This window comes from Arabidopsis lyrata (genome assembly GCF_000004255.2).
Source record: "Arabidopsis lyrata subsp. lyrata unplaced genomic scaffold ARALYscaffold_2, whole genome shotgun sequence".
NCBI lineage: Eukaryota > Viridiplantae > Streptophyta > Magnoliopsida > Brassicales > Brassicaceae > Arabidopsis > Arabidopsis lyrata.
Genome location: NW_003302554.1, coordinates 2,461,548 through 2,481,893, shown reverse-complemented (window position 1 = coordinate 2,481,893; position 20,346 = coordinate 2,461,548). Strand labels below are relative to the sequence as shown.

Genomic DNA, 20,346 nt, shown 5'->3' with positions numbered 1-20,346 from the left:
GGTGCACCAAAAACTATTTTACAAAAAGAATTAAAGGTGAAGTTATCAACATTCAAAAGTTGATCCTTTCGACAACAATTAAACACACATCAATTCTAAAGTTCCAAACAAACATCGTTTCTCAACGCCCTAAGATCACAGACTTTGTCATCTCATTCACAGTGATCAAATCCTTAGACGATGATCCGTCATCTCTCGTGTGCACTACAAATGTGGGTTGTTTTGGTGATGGAAGATCTGATGTTGTGGTGAGCATAGACAACAACTCAATTGTGTTGGGTCTATCAGCAGGTTGGTGTTGAACACAGAGCAAACCAATCTGAACACATCTCTCAACTTCTAATGGGTGACATGAATCAGCCACATCTTTATCCAAAAGATCAACTCCTCCAGTTTCACACCAAGATTCCCACGCCTGTTGTTCAGTTTCAGATCTTAAGAATATAAAAGCAAGAAACGTTTTGACACATTTGCAACTGTATGAATACCTAAAAAGGTACTTACATATGCAATAAGGTTTTTTTCTTCTTTGCCATAGCTGAACCTTGAGATCTTCTCCCCGCTAATGATTTCTAACATTAGAACTCCGAAGCTATAGATGTCGGACTTTTCAGAGAACATCCCAGTCCATGCATACTCAGGAGCCATATATCCTCTGTGCAAACATCAAATAGTTTCACACAAAGTTTAATAAACGATTTATGAGTATGAATCTTGTTAACCATGTTTTTGAAAATAGTCTTACAGAGTTCCTACAACCCTGAGAGTGTTGTCCTGATATTCGGTTCCCTGATACATCCGAGCTAATCCAAAATCTGATATCTTTGGATTCATCTTCTCGTCCAGAAGAATATTGCTGACCTTCAGATCTCTGTGAATTACCTTGAGGCGTGAGTCACGATGGAGATAGTGAATTCCACGCGCAATACCTTGAAGGATATCAAATCTCTTTGGCCAGTCAATCTCAATCCTTTTTGTTGAATCTAAGCAACAATACAGTGTATATACAATCAGATAAGAAAGATCCATGTAGAGAAAAAGCTGCTAATAGTAAGGAACGAAGCAAGAAAGGACCCACCAAAGAGAAAAGTATCAAGGCTTTTGTTCAACATGAACTCATAAATCAATAGCTTCTCTTCTCCTTCAATGCAACATCCCAAAATCCGAACTAAGTTTTTATGTTGTAGTTTTGAGATGAGTACTATTTCATTCATGAACTCCTCTTTGCCCTGCCCCGAGCTGCTAGAAAGCCTTTTCACAGCAATTTCTTTCCCATCTTGCAGCTTTCCCTGAAACAGATTGCTGAAAGTCATCTTGAGAACATATACGGAAAATATAAAAAATCAAAAAAATTAAAAATTATCCGACCTTATAGACCGAACCAAATCCACCTTGTCCGAGTTTATTTGAGAGACTGAAATTATTGGTGGCAGTTTCAATGGTGTTCATCTCAAAACAATATAAACCTGAGACATCTTGTGGTTCCAAATTTTTCCTCCGTGCATCTTGTGGAGCTAATAAAGTTCAGGAATAGATAGAGAGATAATAATAAGGCCATCAATATGTATTAAAAAAAAAACAGGAGACAGATATAGAGATAGTACGATCAACAGAGCGTTACCATTACGTTTTACTCTGTATTTCCAGAAACCAAACGCAGTAGAACTCAATAATAGAAAAAGGGAAAGGCTGACAATACTAGCAGTAATGGTCTTTTTGCGCTTATTCCCACCTGAGATATATAAGAAAAATAAGCCATGTTGCTACCAGAAAGAAGTGGCTCTTTCGTGATATCTTTTAAGCCTTACCTAGTTCAGAACGTGCAAGGCGAATGGAAAGAATCTCTCCTCCTGCAGAAAACTGCACTGTGTCCACGAAGTCTTGGTTCCACATTAAGCACCCAATTCCATGAATATAAGAAAAGGCCAGGCAAGAACAATTGTGGAGGCAACTTTTATAGCATCCTTCAGCATCTACCGCACTTGCAAATTCGTAAAAGTCTGGAGGCTTTATGTTGGCAACTGGATGGAAGATGTTTGCATCTTTTTCAGTTGAGTTTTCCTGACAATGTAGTTCGGTACGCCTCACACAACCACCAGTCCAGTTTCCTCTTTTCCACTCCTCGATAAGTTTAGGAACAAACCCTTTGAAACACTTGCATTTTGGAGGAGCGGACTTCACACATAACCCAAAAGGTCCACATGCACCGTAATAATCACATGAGTGCGCTGGAGCCACAAAGTTCAATACCCAGTCAGTCCCACTATGCCGAGAAATCTCCAGTGAGCCCTTAGATGTTATCACTATACGTGGAAGTTTGAAGTTTCTGTTTAAATAAGTGAGGGATCCTGACCCGTTTGCATCTTGCTGAAGGCTTAATGGATTTGTAAATGAATCATCCATTAGTGGTACCCCGGTGAACCTTGTTTTTGCCCATGGACCGCTTCTCCAATAAGGCCTCGAGTCTCTCATAGTTAACGCTTGTGTTGGCACTTGTGGTGTAATCTGAACCACAAAGTCGCCAAGCGATGGATCAGTGTAACTTTTCCAAGAAGTCAACACCTGCTTCTCGCCAGTGGCGAGGTTATACTTCAGGGTTGAGAAAGGGAGCATAGTATCACCAAGATGGTCAAAGCTTTGCCATAGAGTTCTTCCTGAAAAATTGTCTATGACAATAAGATTTCCAGTGTCTGAAAGCTCTGCACGAGACCCGTTAGAAGCAAGAGCTTCTCCACTGGACCATGCAACGCCATGTTTGCCGTTAAATAACAGAAGACTTCCATTGCTGCTGATAGCGAGATTTGCCGTGGAATCTGTAACAGGCTTTTCTCTATTGGCCACCCACACAACCACCAGGGGAATGATACCCTTGAACCAGATTCCGACATACTGATTGTGGGAGTTATTAGGACTGAAGAACCCCAGTTCATAAACACCATTAGAAGAGCTGAGAGTTTGTCCTATTGACAAGGGACTCTCTTTCGTTATCCCTGCAAAGCTAAAACTTATGAAGATGGTAAATAAGAGCAAATAAGCAAAGAACATGATCTTCTTCTTCCCCATATTTTTTCCTTCTCTCCGATATCTATCTGTTTTTGGATTAGTGTATGAAGCAAGAAAGCCGGAAAAAAAAAAAAAAACACTGAGAGAGTTGTGTGAACTAGTTTTACTTATGTTCCAAAAATTATGCATTATTTAATAAATACAGAATAAATTTGTCAATGCATACATGATACATTGACACGAAGAAGTCTTTACCGAATCAGATACGCAACGTTGTCTTTGTTCAAGTCCTTATTAGCTTGTTAGGCCGAGAACCTATAACTTTCTTTAACTGCAGACTATGAATTATCTCGTTTAGGCATTTTCTCGAACACTTGCAGTGCATAACAAAAAGTTCGGAGACCCTAATCGACTGATTCCAACTCCGACCCTCTGGGCTTAACTGTTTTTATCCAAAATAGTTGAAGAATCCAAAAGTCAAGATTGATAAAAAGTTGCTTGACTTGTGTCGTAAAGGCCACGAGGCCAGAGAAGAACCTTCCGGGAAGACTTAAAAGAAAAGTCGAGTCAGTCAACCTTTTGTTTGTCTTTCGTGTATTTCGGGATGGGAAATTATACATTATAGCCTTTATAGGGATGGAAAAAATATTTAGAGTTTCTTTTTTTTTTTTTTGTCGTCTAGAGTTTTATATTATACATCGTAGAAACATACAAAGTTGAAGAACATAAGTTCTCGGAGTCAAAAGCCGGTAGAAAACAAGTATTCCCCAGAGACAAAGCCCTATGAAAGGGAGACAGTAAACGTAGTACAACTTAACCCAGAAAAGCTATAGCCAAAATATGAAACTACAACGTCTTTAAACAATCCTAACTTGCTTGAAAGAAACTCAAGGATCAAACTAACAAGGAACTAATAGAAAGAGGAAATCTAGCAGAAAATTCCAAAAGAAAATAAGATACTAAGGGGGGAAGAACTGAATCTCTCACTTAACTCTCGTCCCAGGAACCTTTACACTTAACGCGCGACGTGGCGAAGCCATGAGTGCAATCCAATCAACCCGAAACTTCTGCAAGAGCCTCAACCACGAGATCCCAAAGCTTGAAGGAAAAGTAATCACTTCGATGACCCGCTTCTCAAACCCAAATCTAAATTACGCAGAGGAGATAACCATGTAGAATCTGCGAAATTACCTAACAGGGAAACACCAACCACTTCGAGGAGGGCAGCCACTAGAAGAACGACTCCCTGTAATTTTTGCCTCAAAGAAAACAATCGAACCAGCTCTGGAGCGCTTCCACGAGCAAGAGAAGAGAAGAACAGCCGAATAATCACAATTCACACCACAAACGAAAGCAAGCCAAAGATCGAGAAAAAAAAAAAAAAACCCCAACTAAGGCCAAAGAAAGCCTAATCGGGAACTTGGAAGAAACAACATGGGGTTTATTGCATAATAGGCCCATGAAACTTCTAGTTTTTTCGAACAAAGTATTTAAGTACAAACTAATTGAAAAACAAAAAGATAAAGGAGCAGCTCACAAAGCATCATTAAGTCCACGTGTCACCAGTTTCATTCACCTCAGGTAAGCGCTGCAAGATGACCACCACGTGTACTCATCTTGACCGTATGACGATGATAGCCGGAGCGGAGATGAGCTCTTCGAAACATCGCCGGAACGATCATGAAAGCCACCGGAAGCCCAGAGAAAGCCGCCTAAGACGTACCACGAACATGAACTCCACTTTGTTCACTAAACGGACAAAGCCGAAGCACCCAATCAATCCAACAACTTTGCTTTACCTAACTCCTAAATCAAAAGATCCCTTCGTCTCAGATCCGATGATTCTAAGCTAATCCTATCCACCAGAAGATGGTGAATCTTAATCTCTAATCCATCGGAAACAAAAACAAAATTAGAAGAACAGAAGATAGATTTCTCATCTCTCATGAGCCTCTGTCAAAACAGAGAAGAGCTAAGGTAATCCACTTCCCATCAACAAACATCGCCAACAAAGGCGACGACAAAGCCAGACATCACCGGAAGCAAAAGCCGGAACTCACCGGAAACCAAAGCCGGAACACACCGGAAGCAAAGATCGAAAGAGTTTTCTCTCCCTCTGAAGAATTTTAGAGAGAGAAGAGAGAGAGAAAAACTCTTTTTGGATAAATATTTAGGGTTTCAATACTGGCTAATTTATTTAATGTTTTTATTTTTCTATTTAATATTTATTTGAATTTACTATTTGAATTTTATACAGAGAGTTAAAGTGAACTTCTACCCATTGAATTTGTTTTTTTTCGAGCCGTACGAGGCCAAAACCTCTTATACGTTTCTAAGGGGGTATTATTCATAGTGGAAAAGTGGAAACATGTAAAATAATGACCATAAGGTGTCACTGGGCCGATTTTAGATAGAAGCCCACACGGCCCAGTAAATAATCTCTTCTCGGAACTTCCGAATTTTGAAAAGAAGCGGAAGCAAGAGTGAGAGCGAGAGCGAGAGAGAGAGATTTTGGAGATGGAGGATTCTGGTGCGATCACCTCTTCTTCTTCACTGGTTTTTGTTTCTCTTCTTTAGCTTAATTTGAGCTGTGATCGTATGAAACTGATAAAGGAAACAAAGTATTGAGTTTATTGATAACGATAAATGGATACAACGTTCGCAAGTAACGCAGCACCACTTCTCATCAGCAAGAGTTCATGATGAAACTCCGGCGACGATGAGGAACAATTCTCAGAGAGAATCCAAAAGAAACGATAAACAACAAAATCCAGAATTTTCTTATTATTCTCTGCAAATGATCTTCATTTGCTATATATCTCTGCTTCTCGATTCTTCCTCTAACAACTTCCATCGACCAATCTTCTCTTGCCACGTCTCATAGCTACTGTCTCCACTCATCTACTGCCACGTGTCTCTATCATATATCAATGCCTTGTTTCCTATATCAGAAACAGGTCAGTCGGCTCTCTCTATCAAAGAAGCTGAGCTAACTAGATCGTTCCTTGCTTTTCACTTCGAGATCAGTGGTTTGATCTCCGTTACAGGTTTCTGAATTTTTCCTAATGATTTGTTAAAATTTACATTCGAATGCTAAAATTTTGATCACTATGTCTTGTTTCCTTAAAAGCTGATTCAAGAAACTCTCTGAAGCTATTGGATGATGAGATTTGTCGCTCGAGAAGTGAGCACAGTGAGCTAATTACTAGGCTAACCGAGAAGCGGTAATCATCGATTGCGTTGTTCAATTACTTTATCCGCTTTGTGTAGTTGATTTTGTCTAAACTACAACACAAATTAATGAGCATGGATTTTGTAACATGGAAGGGTTTGTGAAGATGATAAGCTTAGGTAAGTCTACGTGACACGTACGAGTGAGGAGACACGTGAGAAGGAAGATTAAAATGATGAAGAAGATATTTTAGTGTGGAAAGTATCTGCAACAAACTCGTTCTTAGATAAATACAGTCTCTCATTGTTTAGAGATCTTTTATGTTGAATGTTGTAAGATTTCTCCTGCGTGAGATCTAAGGGTAGTGAGCTAGAGAAGATGATGCTCTAGTCTCTGCTTTGTATGACATTCATCGTTAAGCAATCAGAGAATACGTATTCAGTGCTTAACAGAAGATGTGTTTTCGATTCCAGAAGGAGATTGGTGTTGGTGAAGACAATGAATTGGGAAGTTTATTGTTGAAAAGGGAGTTTTTCAAAAACGAAGTTCGGATGTTGGAGGAGAAGAACTTAGGTGTGAAGAACTCAATTTTGGCTTACATGGAGTATGAAATGAGGAATCTATTATCTGAATAGTTTCTGGAATATGATGAAAATGTTAGCCGTGGATTGCAATGTAAGTACTACCACTAGTCACTTGATCTTTAACCAAAAAAGAAGAAAAGTTATTTTGGCTCATGTTAAGAACGTCGCAAGATTGGTTCGAGTCTCTGAACCGTCTGAACAAGTCGGATTAATCGACATGACCATTGTTGCAGATGAAACTTGAGTAACTTCATTAGATGTTTTCTTCCACTGAATTGTGCTGGTTATTACTTATTAGGAACTTCTTTATTTGTTGGTTTGTGATTTTCTTTTTTATCATCAACGTTCAAAAGTTGATTCCTTTCGTGAACAATCAAACATATCGATTTTACAGTTTTCTTCACATAATTCCTCACCGCCCTAGGATCACAGACTCTGTCATCTCATTGACAGTGTTCAAACTCTTAGACGGTGATTCGTCATCTATCGTGTGCAATACAAATGTAGGTTGTTTTGGTGATGGAAGTTCTGATGTTGTGGTGAGCATAGACAGCAACTCAAGTGTGTTTGGTCTGTCTGCAGGTCGGTGTTGGACACAGAGAAGACCAATCTGCACACATCTCTCAACTTCTAATGGGCGACATGAATCAGCAACATCTTGGTCCAAAAGATCAACTCCTCCAGTTCCAGACCAAGATTCCCATGCCTGTTGTTCAATTTCAGATCTTAAGAATATAAAGGCAAGAAACGCTTTGAGACATTTGCAAATGAGTGAAAATCTAAAGTCTAACTTACATATGCAATAAGGTTTTTTCCTTCTTCGCCATAGCTGAATCTTGAGATCTTCTCTCCGCTGATAATTTCTAATAGCAGAACTCCAAAGCTGTAGATGTCGGACTTCTCAGAGAACATCCCAGTCCATGCATACTCGGGAGCCATATATCCTCTGTGCAAATATTAAAAAGTTTCACCCAAGTTTGATATATGATTATGACTATAATTTTGCTAAGCATGTTTTTGAAAATAGATTCTTACAGAGTTCCTGCAATCCTACGAGTGTTGTCCTGATATTCGGTTCCCTGATACATCCGAGCCAGTCCAAAATCTGATATTTTTGGGTTCATCTTCTCATCCAGAAGAATATTGCTAACCTTAAGATCACGGTGAATGACCCTGAGGCATGAGTCGCGGTGGAGATAGTGAAGTCCACGCGCAATACCTTGAATTATATCAAATCTCTTTGGCCAGTCAATCTCAAGCCTTTTTCTTGAATCTAAGCAACAATATAGCATATAAAAAATCAGATAAGACACTTCCATGTAGAGAAAAAGTTGCTGATAGTAAAGGAATGAGGCAAGAAGGAACCCACCGAAGAGAAAAGTATCAAGGCTTTTGTTCAACATGAACTCATATATCAACAGCCTCTCTTCTCCTTCAATACAACATCCCAAAATCCGAACTAAGTTTTTATGTTGTAGTTTTGAGATGAGTACTATTTCATTCATGAACTCCTCTTTGCCCTGGCCCGAGCTGCTAGAAAGCCGCTTTACAGCAATTTCTTTCCCATCTTGCAAATTTCCCTGAACAGATTCAAGAAATTCATCTCGAGAACATAAAGTATAATACAAAAGAACAAAGAAAATTAAATATTCTCCGACCTTGTAAACTGAGCCGAATCCACCTTGTCCTAGTTTATTTGAGAAACTGAAATGATTTGTGGCAGTTTGAATGGTATTCATCTCAAAGAACTTTAAACCTGAGACATCTTGTGGCTCCAGATCATTTTTCCATGCCTCTTTTGAAGCAATCTTTGATGTCTTAGCTGAAACTAGACTTTCTATAATAGATAATACGGTCATCAGTGTGTTAACATTAGCAAGAAAATAAATAAAATAATAAACATGAAATCGATAGAAAGATAGTAAGATCATCGGTGTGTACCGTTATGTTTCACTCTGTATCTCCAGAAACAAAACGCAGCAAAAGCCAGTATCACAAAAAGAGAGAGGCTCACAATACTAGCAACAATGATTTTGTTGCGCTTATTTCCAGCTGAGATATTTAAGACGAAAAAAAAAGTAAAAAACATAGCCATGATTCTACTAAAGATAACAGTACCAATGGAGTGGAAGATAAAGCTGTAATGACGAAGTAGCTCTTTCGTGTTATGTTTTAAGCTGTACCTAGTTCAGAACTTGCAAGGCGAATGTAGAGAATTTCTCCTCCTGCAGAAAATTGCACTGCGTCCATTAGGTCTTGATTCCACATTAAGCACCCTATTCCATTGATATAAGAAAAGGCCAAGCAAGAACAATTGTGGAGGCAAATTTGGTAGCATCCTTCAGCATCCACAAAACTTGCAAATTCGTAAAAGTCTGGAGGCTTTATGTTGGCGATATGATAGAAATCGTTTACATTTTTGCCAGTAGAGTTTCCTTGACAATGTAGTTCAGTACGCCTCACACAACCATCAGTCCAATTTCCTCTTTTCCACTCCTCAATGGATTTTGGTACAAACCCTTTGAAGCATTTACACTTTGAAGGTACTGACTTATTAACACAAACTCCAAAAGGTCCACATAAGCCGTAAATATCGCATGAATTTTCTGGAGCCTCAAAGTTTAATTCCCAGTCCCTTCCATTATGCTGAAAAATCTTCAGTGAACCCTCTGATGTTATCATTATATGAGAAAGTTTGAAGTTTCTTTCAAAATAAGTGAAGGATCCTGACCCGTTTGCATCTTGCTGAAGGCTGAATGGACTTGTATATGTGTCATCCATTACCGGTATCCCTGTGAACCTTGTTTTAGCCCATGGACCGCTTCTCCAATAAGTCGTCGAGCCTCTCATAGTACACGCCTGAGATGGCACTTGCGGTGTAATCTGAAACGTAAAGTCACCAGGCGATGGATCAGTGTGACTTTTCCAAGAAGTCAACACCCGCTTCTCACCGGTGGCAAGATTATACATCATGGTTGAGAAAGGTAGCATAGTATCACCAAAATGCTCAAAGCTTTCCCATAGAGTTCTTCCCAAAGCATTGTCTATGACAACTAAATTTCCGTTGTCTGTAAGCTCTGCGCGAGACCCGTTAGATGCAAAAGTTTCTCCAATGGACCATACAACGGTATGTTTTTCATTAAATAACAGAAGACTCCCACTGCTGCTGATAGTCAGATTTGCCGTGGAACTTGTAACAGGCTTTTCTCTATTTGCCACCCACACAACCACCCGAGGAATGATACCCTTGAACCAGATTCCAACATACTGATTTTGGGAGTTATTAGGACTGAAGAACCCCAATTCATAAACTCCATTAGATGAGCTGAGAGTTTGGCCTATTGATAAAGGAGTTTCAGCCGTTATCCCTGCATAGCTAAAACTTAAAAAGATGGTAAAGAAGAGCAACGAAGCAAAGAACATGATCCTCTTCTTCCCCATGTGTATCTACAAGAGCTAACTTCTTTGGATCAATTTAAGAAACAAACATGCTAACAAGAGAAAGTAAACGAAGTCACGAACTTGTAAAAACTATATTCTCTAAAACAATGTTGACCACACCACACTTAAGTTCCAAAATTCTGCATTACTTTAATATAGTAATACAAAATAAATCTAATACTTATGTAATTGCCAGGAAAAAGTCCAACGTTTTTACCCAATCTGTTTCTCCCATAGCAACATTGTCATTTTCATGTTCTTGTCAAAAGATAAGCATATATACACTTGAATCAATCCAATGGTCAGTCTGACTTTAAGAATCAAACAATTTACCCAATCAATCACGCATCGACTGACCTTACATTTAAAATATTGTGTTGTTAATGTCCTCGCCAGCTCTTCGAGTAGCCAGTGAAAGATACATCAATGTTGATTAATCAGATCTTTCTTAGACAATAATCAAGCAGTGATGACTCATCTAAAGACTGCTTTAAGCACCTCTAAACAAAGTTCACTAGTTGGACCCAAAGAATTGAATCCTTAGAGTCAACCTAAGCTTGAAACACTGTGTCAACCTCATAAAAAGAAAAAAAAAATGACTTTCTTTTTCTGGTAAATAGACTGCAGATTTGAAGCTTTCATTTCGTTTAGGCATTTCACTGAACACTTAGCGTGCGTGATCCAAACGTCCGAAGGCATTCCTTTCAAATCCTTGTTAAATTTTTGAATCCAGACAGAAATACTGAGACCATTAAGTTGCTGATTTCGAAAGACAATTTGTAATGTTTTTCTAACACTTTTAGGTCTGAAACAAAAGAGCAATAAAATGGTTTCTTTAAAAAAAGGTTAAAGAACGAAATCAATTTTGAAGATCCCAACATTGATAAGTTGACTTCTTAACATCAAGTACAATTTCCAATACACGTGGTTTCTTAACGCCCAAGGATCATAGATTGTGTAATTTCATTGACGGAAATCAAATCCTTAGACAGAGATTTATCATCTGTAGAGTGCACTGCAAATGTGGGTTGTTTTGGTAATGGAAGATCTGATGTTGTGGTGAGCATAGACAACAACTCAAGTGTGTTTGGTCTGTCTGCGGGTTGGTGTTGTACACAGAGCAGACCAATCTGGACGCACCTTCCAACTTCAGATGTGTGACAAGAATCAGCAAGATCTTGGTCCAAAAGATCAATTCCTTTGGTTTCACACCAAGATTCCCATACCTGTTGTTTAGACGTTTAGTTCCATATCTCAAGAGTATCAAAGCAAGAACCACTTTTGAAATCCTCTGCAAATGTATGAAAACCTTAAGAATTAACTTACATATGCAAGAAGTGTTATTCCTTCTTCGCCACAGCTGAACCTCGAGATCTTCTCCCCGCTGATGATTTCTAGTAGTAGAACTCCGAAGCTATAGATGTCTGATTTCTCAGAGAATACTCCAGTCCAAGCATACTCAGGAGACATATATCCTCTGTTCAAATATCAAATGGTATTTATCATATCACCCAGTTTAATATTTGACTAATATGAGAATGAATCTTATCAAGCATGTTATTAAAGACAGGTTCTTACAGAGTTCCTACAACCCTGCGAGTTTTGTCCTGATATTGGGTTCCCTGATACATCCGAGCCAATCCAAAATCTGATATTTTCGGGTTCATTTTCTCATCCAGAAGAATGTTGCTGACCTTCAGGTCTCGGTGAATTACCTTGAGGCGTGAGTCACGGTGAAGATATAGAAGTCCACGCGCAATACCTTGAATGATATCAAATCTCTTTGGCCAATCAAGCTCGAGCTTTTTTCTTGCATCTAAGCAATAATACCATATACAAGCTATCAGATAAGAAATTCCGGTATAGACAGAAAAAGCTGCAAATAAAAAAGAAAGACGCAAGAAGTGACCCACCAAAGACAAAAGTATCAAGGCTTTTGTTCAACATAAACTCATAAACCAATAGCTTCTCTTCTCCTTCGATGCAACATCCCAAAACCCGGACTAAGTTTCTGTGTTGGAGTTTTGAGATGAGTACTATCTCATTCATGAACTCCTCCTTGCCCTGTCCAGAGCTGCTAGAAAGCCGTTTTACTGCTACTTCTTTTCCATCTTGCAGTTTTCCCTGAAACAAGTTTCAAATGTCACCTCAAGAAAATAGAAAAAAAAAAAGAGAATAAGAAGTTTCTGACCTTGTAAACTGAACCAAATCCACCTTGTCCGAGTTTGTTTGATAGACTGAAATTATTGGTGGCAGTTAGTATGGTATTCATCTCAAAAAATTCTAAACCTGGGACCTCCTTTGATTTCAGATCATTCCTCCATGCATCCTTTGACATAGAAGCTGAATATTGAGTTAGAACTCGTGTGTTAGGTCATAATATCTTCAGAAATTTTGAAGCAAAAAGAACATATACTAGTTCAAAGAACATAGAGTGCGTCGATTTAGTGTATGTTTGACGTAGTGGGAAAAACTCCTCTTTTTCCAATTTAAGTTTACATTAATTTGTAACAAATGTTGCAGGCCCTACGATCGTTTTGATGGCAAGCAAAGAAATAAACAAACAACAAGACCACAACAGAGAGATACTAAGTTAATCAGTGTGTACCATTATGTTTCACTCTGTATCTCCAGAAACCAAACGCAGCAGAAACCAGTATCACAAAAAGAGAAAGGCTCACAATACTAGCAACAATGATTTTGTTGCGCTTATTTCCACCTGAGATATTTAAGATAAATTAAACAATAAACCATATCGCTATCAAAGAGAACAATGTCAATAGAGTGGAATACAAAGTTATAATTAACAGAGTAGATCTTCCATGTTATCTTTTAAGCCGTACCTAGTTCAGAGTGTGCGAGACGAATGGACAGAATTTCTCCTCCAGCAGAAAATTGCACTGCGTCCATTAGGTCCTGGTTCCACATTAAGCACCCTATTCCATGGATATAAGCATAGGCCAAGCAAGAACAATTGTGGAGGCAATTTTGGCGGCATTCTTCAGCATCTACAGAACTTTCATATTCGTATAAGTCTGGAAGCTTTATGTTGGCAACATGATGGAAGATATTTACATCTTTGCCAGTAGAGTTTCCTTGACAATGTAGTTCCGTACGCCTCACACAACCACCAGTCCAGTTTCCCCTTTTCCACTCCTCAATGGATTTCGGTACAAACCCTTTGAAGCATTTACACTTTAAAGGTACTGACACTACACACAACCCAAATGGTCCACATACACCGTAAATATCGCATGAATTGGCTGGAGCCTCGTAGTTTAATTCCCAGTCCGTTCCATTATGCCGAAACCTCTTCATTGACCCTTCTGATGTTAAAATTATACGTGAACGTTTGAAACTTCTATCAAAATAAGTAAACAATCCTGACCCGTTTGCATCTTGCTGAAGGCTGAATGGACTTGCATATGTGTCATCCATTAGTGGTATCCCCGTGAACCGTGTTTTAGCCCATGGACCAGTTCTATAATACGGCGTTGATCCTCTCATAATAAGCACCTGTGATGGGACTTGTCTTGTAATCTGACCCACAAATTTGCCAGGCGATGGATCGGTGGAACCTTTCCAAGAAGTCAACACCCGCTTCTCACCGGTGGCGAGATTATACATCAGGGCTGAGAAAGGGAGCATAGTATCACCGAGATGCTCAAAGCTTTGCCATAAAGTTCTTCCAGAAACATTGTCTATGACAACTAAATTTCCGTTGTCTGTAAGCTCTGCACGAGACCCATTAGATGCAAAACTTTCTCCAGTGGACCACACAACGCCATGTCTTCCATTAAATAACAGAAGAATTCCATTGCTGCTGATAGCGAGCTTTGACGTGGTGTCTGTAATAGGTTTTTCTCTGTTTGCGACCCACACAACGACCTGGGGAATGACACCCTTAAACCAGATCCCGACATACTGATTCTGAGAGTTATTAGGACTGAAGAACCCTAGTTCATAAACACCATTAGAGGAGCTGAGAGTTTGTCCTACTGACAAAGGACTTTTTGGTGTTATCCCTGCATAGCTAAAACTTAACAGGATGGTAAACAATAGTAAACAAGCAAAGAACGTTTTCCTCCTCTTCTTCCCCATGTGTCTCCAAGAACTATCTTCTTTAAAGAAACAAACTATTCTATAGTAAACAAGAAGGTAATTAAGTCACGATAACAAAGTCAGGTGCTTGTGAGGACTATAATCAAGCACCTAAAAACAATGCTGACCACACCGCCGTTATGTTCCAAAATTCTGCATTACTTCATCCACAATCAACTTATACTTATATGATAATAATATAAATTGTCATAGCCAGTTTTCCACGGAGAAGTCTTATTAGCTTTTAACCCAAACAACCATTCAAGTTGACCTTAGAACCAATGAAAGATAGACATCTATACTCTGCGATGAGAGAAAATGAATCTATCAGATTTTTCAACATTAAGAAGTGAAGTGAGAAAGAAAACCAGAAAAAGCAAAAACTCAGGACTTGTGGGACCTGTAAGCACTGTTGACCACAAGAGATGAGCATAAAGGTCTGCAATATAGAGAGTTTTCACATATTGACTGATTCAAAGCTGCAATTTCTCTTCAAAAAACAGTCTAGGTTTCCGACTTAGCATTTTGAGTAATTTCCACGAAACTTTACTAAACCTTATCTAATGATACCAAATAAATTTCAATAATTTCCAAGAAGTCTAACCTTTTACCCAATCAACATTTGACCTCGCATTGCAACATTTTTCATGTCCTTGTTAGGCCAGAACCAGTGAATGTTAGACATCTATACCCTGCATTAGTCAAAAGATGAGAATTTTTAGCCTGGCTTGAAGAATCCAATCGATTGACTTCAGATTGAAATATTGTGTTGTTTCCATGTCCTTGCCAGGTCTTGGAGTCCAGAACCAAATCTACACACCCTGCAACAATTGAAAGATGAATATATGATTCGTCATCTGTCGTTTGAAATGCAAATGTGGGTTGTTTCGGATGATGAGAATATTAATCAACAAGATATTTCTCAATGTTTTCTGAAGTAGTAAGTTAAAACACAGTTTAAGATGTTAACTAGATTCACCGGAAGAAGTTTTTGTACTGCAGACTACGGTAAATCTCGTTCAAGCATTTTATCGAACACGTCCAGTGCATGATCAAAACATTCAGAGCATCGCTAAATTCGTTGGACACTAATTCCCCAAATCGAGACCAATACTACACATGGAACTATGGAAGTTTGGCTGATTCCAACTCCCATCCATAATCTGGGCTTAAGTGCTTCTGCCACAAATCTAACATTGGTTTCACCAGCGAGAGCATAAATTGTGAGACGACAGACGTTAGACCCGGTGAAATAAGTTGACGTATTCATCGATTCTCTACAAGATAGTGATATGTCCCATTAACAATGTTTAAGTTATTAACACTGAAGAATGAACCCTTTAAAGGGAATATTTATGACACCCTACAATTGTACAATTTCCATCACACAAGGTTTCTTAACGCGCAAGGATCAAAGATTGTGTCATCGCATTGACGGTACTCAAATCCTTAGACGATGATCCGTCATCTCTCGTGTGCAGAGAAAATGTGGGTTGTTTTGGTGATGGAAGATCTGATGTTGTGGTAAGCATGGACAGCAACTCATGTGTGTTGGGTCTATTGGCAGGTTGGTGTTGAACACACAGTAGACCAATCTGAACACATCTCCCAACTTCTAACGGGCGGCATGAATCAGCAAGATCTTGGTCCAGTAGATCAATTCCTCCTTTTTCAGACCAAGCGAGTGTAATGAGCAAGAAACAACGGATAGTGAAATCTCTGCACTTGTTGGGCAATCAAATACTAGATTCTAGTGTGTCAATAGCTAATGTCTTACTTACATATGCAAGAAGGGTTTTTCCGTCTTCGCCATAGATGAATCTTGAGATCTTCTCTCCGCTGATGATTTCTAACAGCAAAACTCCGAAGCTGTAGATGTCTAATTTCTCAGAGAATACACCAGTCCATGCATACTCAGTAGACATATATCCGCTGCACATATATCAAATTTGTTATGACTACAACTATGAATCCTAGTTAATCATGTTTTTAGAAGACAGATTCTTACAGCGTTCCAACAACCCTGTGAGTGTTGTCCTGATATTGGGTTCCCTGATACATCCGAGCCAATCCAAAATCTGATATTTTTGGGTTCATTTTCTCGTCCAGAAGAATGTTGCTGACCTTCAGGTCCCGGTGAATTACCCTGAGACGTGAATCACGGTGAAGATAGAGAAGTCCACGAGCAATACCTTGAATGATATCAAATCTTTTTGACCAATCAATCTCGTGCCTTTTACTTGAATCTAAGCAATAATAAATTTTTTGCTAATTTCGAAAGACAATTTATAATGTTTTTCTAACACTTTTAAGTCTGAAACAAAAGAGCAATAAAATGGTTTCTTTAAAAAAAGGTTAAAGAACGAAATCAATTTTGAAGATCCCAACATTGATAAGTTGACTTCTTAACATCAAGTACAATTTCCAATACACGTGGTTTCTTAACGCCCAAGGATCATAGATTGTGTAATTTCATTGACGGAAATCAAATCCTTAGACAGAGATTTATCATCTGTAGAATGCACTGCAAATGTGGGTTGTTTTGGTAATGGAAGATCTGATGTTGTGGTGAGCATAGACAACAACTCAAGTGTGTTTGGTCTGCCTGCGGGTTGGTGTTGTACACAGAGCAGACCAATCTGGACGCACCTTCCAACTTCAGATGTGTGACAAGAATCAGCAAGATCTTGGTCCAAAAGATCAATTCCTTTGGTTTCACACCAAGATTCCCATGCCTGTTGTTTAGACGTTTAGTTTCATATCTTAAGAGTATCAGAGCAAGAACCACTTTGAAATCCTCTGCAAATGTATGAAAACCTTAAGAATTAACTTACATATGCAAGAAGTGTTTTTCCATCTTCGCCGTAGCTGAACCTCGAGATCTTCTCTCCGCTGATGATTTCTAGCAGTAGAACTCCGAAGCTATAGATGTCTGATTTCTCAGAGAATAATCCAGTCCATGCATACTCAGGAGACATATATCCTCTGTTCAAATATCAAATAGTATTTATCATATCACCCAGTTTAATATTTGACTAATATAAGAATGAATCTTGTCAATCATGTTATTAAAGACAGGTTCTTACAGAGTTCCTACAACCCTTCGAGTTTTGTCCTGATATTGGGTTCCCTGGTAGATCCGAGCCAATCCGAAATCTGATATTTTTGGGATCATATTCTCGTCCAGAAGAATGTTGCTGACCTTCAGGTCTCGGTGAATAACTCTGAGGCGTGAGTCACGGTGGAGATAGAGAAGTCCACGTGCAATACCTTGAATGATCTCAATTCTTTTTGGCCAATCAATCTCCAGTCTTTTTCTTGAATCTAAGACATAAAAATTATCAGACAAAAAGTTCCACATAAATAAAAAGTTGCTGATACGAAAAGAAGAATGTAAAAAGGAACCAACCAAAGACAAAAGTATCAAGGCTTTTGTTCACCATAAACTCATAAATCAATAGCTTCTCTTCTCCTTCGACGCAGCATCCCAAAACCCGGACTAAATTTCTGTGTTGAAGTTTTGAGATGAGTACTATTTCATTCATGAACTCCTCTTTGCCCTGTCCAGAGCTGCGAGAAAGCCGTTTTACCGCAATTTCTTTTCCATCTTGCAGTTTTCCCTGAAACAAGGTTCAAATGTGTAATCTCAAGAAAATAGAGAAACGAAAAAAGAGAAAAGAGAGAAAAAAAAGTTACTTACCTTGTAAACGGAACCAAATCCACCATGTCCGAGTTTGTTTGATATACTGAAACTATTGGTGGCAGTGTGTATGGTGTTCATCTCAAAAAACACTAAACCTGGGACATCTTGTGATTTCAGATCATTCCTCCAGGCATCCTTTGATATATGAGCTGAAATTTGAGTTAGAACGCGTGTGTTAGTTCTTAACATCTTCTAATCTAGCCAAGGGAGCATATTCAGATCTTTTGAAGCAAGCCAAAACCAAGGTACAAAAAAAGAACATGTACTGGCCTAAAGAACATAAATAACTGCGTTGATTTAGGGTAGGTTTGACGTAGTGGAAAAACTCTTCTTTTCTAACAAATTTAGCAGACCCACGTCGCTTTGTTGGCAAGAAAATGAATAAACAAACGACAAGAAACCGATAGACAGATCATAAGCGTTTACCATTATTTTTCACTCTGTATCTCCAGAAACCAAACGCAGCAGAAGAAGCCAATATCACACAAAGAGAAAGGCTCACAATACTAGCAACAACGATTTTGTTGCGCTCATTTCCAGCTGAGATATTTAGGAAAAAAATAAATTAAACAATGAGCCATACTGCTACAAAGAGAACACTATCAATGGAGTTGAAAACAAAGTTATAATGACGAAGTAGAATTTTCTTGTTATCTTTTAAGTTGTACCTAGTTCAGAGCGTGCAAGACGAATGGAAAGAATTTCTCCTCCTGTAGAAAATTGCACTGCATCCATTAGCTCTTGGTTCCACATTAAGCACCCTATTCCAGGAATATAAGCGAAGGCCATACAAGAACAATTGTGGAGGCAAATTTCATAGCATTCTTCCGCATCTAGAGAATTTGCGTATTCGTAAAAGTCTGGAGGCTTTATGTTGGGAACAGTATGGAAGACGTTTGCATCTTTGCTACTAGAGTTTCCTTGACAATGTAGTTCGGTACGCCTCACACAACCACCAGTCCAGTTTCCTTTTTTCCACTCCTCAGTGGATTTAGGAACAAAACCTTTGAAGCATTTACACTTCGGAGGAACTGAGATAGCACAAAAACCATAAAGTCCACATACACCGTAAATCTCACATGAATTGGCTGGACCCTCGTAGGTTGATTCCCAGTCCATTCCATTATACCGTAACACCTTCATTGATCCCTCTGATGTTAAAATCATGCGTGCAAGTTTGTAGTCTCTTTCAACATATGAAAAGTATCCTGACCCATTTATATCCTGTTGTAAGCTGTATGGACTTGTGTATGATTCATCCATTTGCGGTGACCCGGTGAACCTTGTTTTAGCCCATGGACCGGTTCTAAAATAAAGAACCGAGCCTCTCATAATAATCCCCTGTGATGGCACTTGCGGTGTAATCTGACCCACAAATTCGCCAGGCGATGGATCGGTGTAACTTTTCCAAGAAGTCAATCCTCGCTTCTCACCAGTGATGAGATTATACATCATAGTTGACGTAGGGAGCAGAGTATTACCAAGATTCTCAAAGCTTTGCCATCGAGTCCTTCCCGAAACTTTGTCTATGAGAACAAGATTTCCATTGTCTGTAAGCTCTGCACGAGACCCATTAGATGCGAAAACATCTCCGGTAGACCACACAACGCCATGTTTGCCATTAGATAACAGAAGACTTCCATTGCTGCTGATACCGAGATTTGCCGCGGAGTCTGTAACAGGCTTTTCTCTATTAGCCACCCACACAACCACCTGGGGAATGATACCCTTGAACCAGATTCCGACATACTGATTCTGGGAATTATTAGGACTGAAGAACCCCAATTCATAAATACCATTAGAGGAGCTGAGAGTTTGTCCTATTGACAAAGGACTCTCTTTTATTATCTCTGCATAGCTAAAACTTAAAAGGATGGTAATCAAGAGCATACAAGCAAAGAACATGATTCTCTTTTTCCTTATGTGTCTCCAAGAACTATCTTCTTGAGATTAATTTAAGTAACAAACTTTTCTTAAGTTAGCAAGAAAGTATGGCACGAAAACAAAGTCAAGGGACTTGTGAGGACTATAATCAAGCACCTATAAACAACGCTGACCACACTATGTCACAAAATTCTGCATGACTTCATTCACAATCACAATCAACTTAAACCTTATCTGATAATAATATTAATTGTAACACTTATGTTACCACGGAGAAGTCTAACCTTTTAACTAACCAATCATGCAAATTGACCCCAGAACCAATGAAAGATAGACATCTTCCCTCTGCGGTCAATCAAATGATGAGAATAAGAATCAATTAGATTTGAACAAGAGAAAGTAAGCCAAGAAAAATTAACTCAGGGACTTGTGGGAATTATTTTCTGGGACCTATAAGC

General features: G+C 38.9%; 4 protein-coding genes across 4 annotated transcripts; all 4 read right to left on the bottom strand.

The window, feature by feature from the left end:
• Positions 1 to 2: 2 nt before the first annotated feature.
• Positions 3 to 14,805, bottom strand: LOC9322607. Its single transcript, XM_002886495.2, has 15 exons — positions 13,044 to 14,805; positions 12,809 to 12,919; positions 12,392 to 12,543; positions 12,114 to 12,324; positions 11,779 to 12,016; positions 11,527 to 11,677; positions 11,138 to 11,426; positions 10,944 to 11,005; positions 8,943 to 10,206; positions 8,701 to 8,811; positions 8,418 to 8,596; positions 8,129 to 8,339; positions 7,795 to 8,032; positions 7,555 to 7,705; positions 3 to 415 (listed from the first exon to the last, which is right to left on the bottom strand). The coding sequence occupies exons 1-15, from the start codon at positions 14,299 to 14,301 to the stop codon at positions 122 to 124; spliced, it is 4,920 nt and encodes a 1,639-aa protein (XP_002886541.2). The 5' UTR covers positions 14,302 to 14,805; the 3' UTR covers positions 3 to 121.
• Positions 2,117 to 5,948, bottom strand: LOC110230736 (G-type lectin S-receptor-like serine/threonine-protein kinase At1g61420). Its single transcript, XM_021034452.1, has 2 exons — positions 2,354 to 5,948; positions 2,117 to 2,228 (listed from the first exon to the last, which is right to left on the bottom strand). Exons 1-2 carry the CDS (start codon positions 3,190 to 3,192, stop codon positions 2,216 to 2,218), a joined length of 852 nt encoding a protein of 283 aa, XP_020890111.1. The 5' UTR covers positions 3,193 to 5,948; the 3' UTR covers positions 2,117 to 2,215.
• Positions 14,806 to 15,539: 734 nt separating the features above from the next.
• Positions 15,540 to 16,713, bottom strand: LOC110230864 (G-type lectin S-receptor-like serine/threonine-protein kinase At1g61500). The gene is made up of 4 exons (XM_021035062.1): positions 16,704 to 16,713; positions 16,310 to 16,547; positions 16,083 to 16,233; positions 15,540 to 15,967 (listed from the first exon to the last, which is right to left on the bottom strand). The coding sequence occupies exons 1-4, from the start codon at positions 16,711 to 16,713 to the stop codon at positions 15,917 to 15,919; spliced, it is 450 nt and encodes a 149-aa protein (XP_020890721.1). The 3' UTR covers positions 15,540 to 15,916.
• LOC9322606 (G-type lectin S-receptor-like serine/threonine-protein kinase At1g61430) lies at positions 16,627 to 20,326 on the bottom strand. Its single transcript, XM_021034390.1, has 7 exons — positions 18,673 to 20,326; positions 18,431 to 18,544; positions 18,002 to 18,153; positions 17,711 to 17,921; positions 17,388 to 17,625; positions 17,136 to 17,286; positions 16,627 to 17,036 (listed from the first exon to the last, which is right to left on the bottom strand). Exons 1-7 carry the CDS (start codon positions 19,907 to 19,909, stop codon positions 16,743 to 16,745), a joined length of 2,397 nt encoding a protein of 798 aa, XP_020890049.1. The 5' UTR covers positions 19,910 to 20,326; the 3' UTR covers positions 16,627 to 16,742.
• Positions 20,327 to 20,346: the final 20 nt, after the last annotated feature.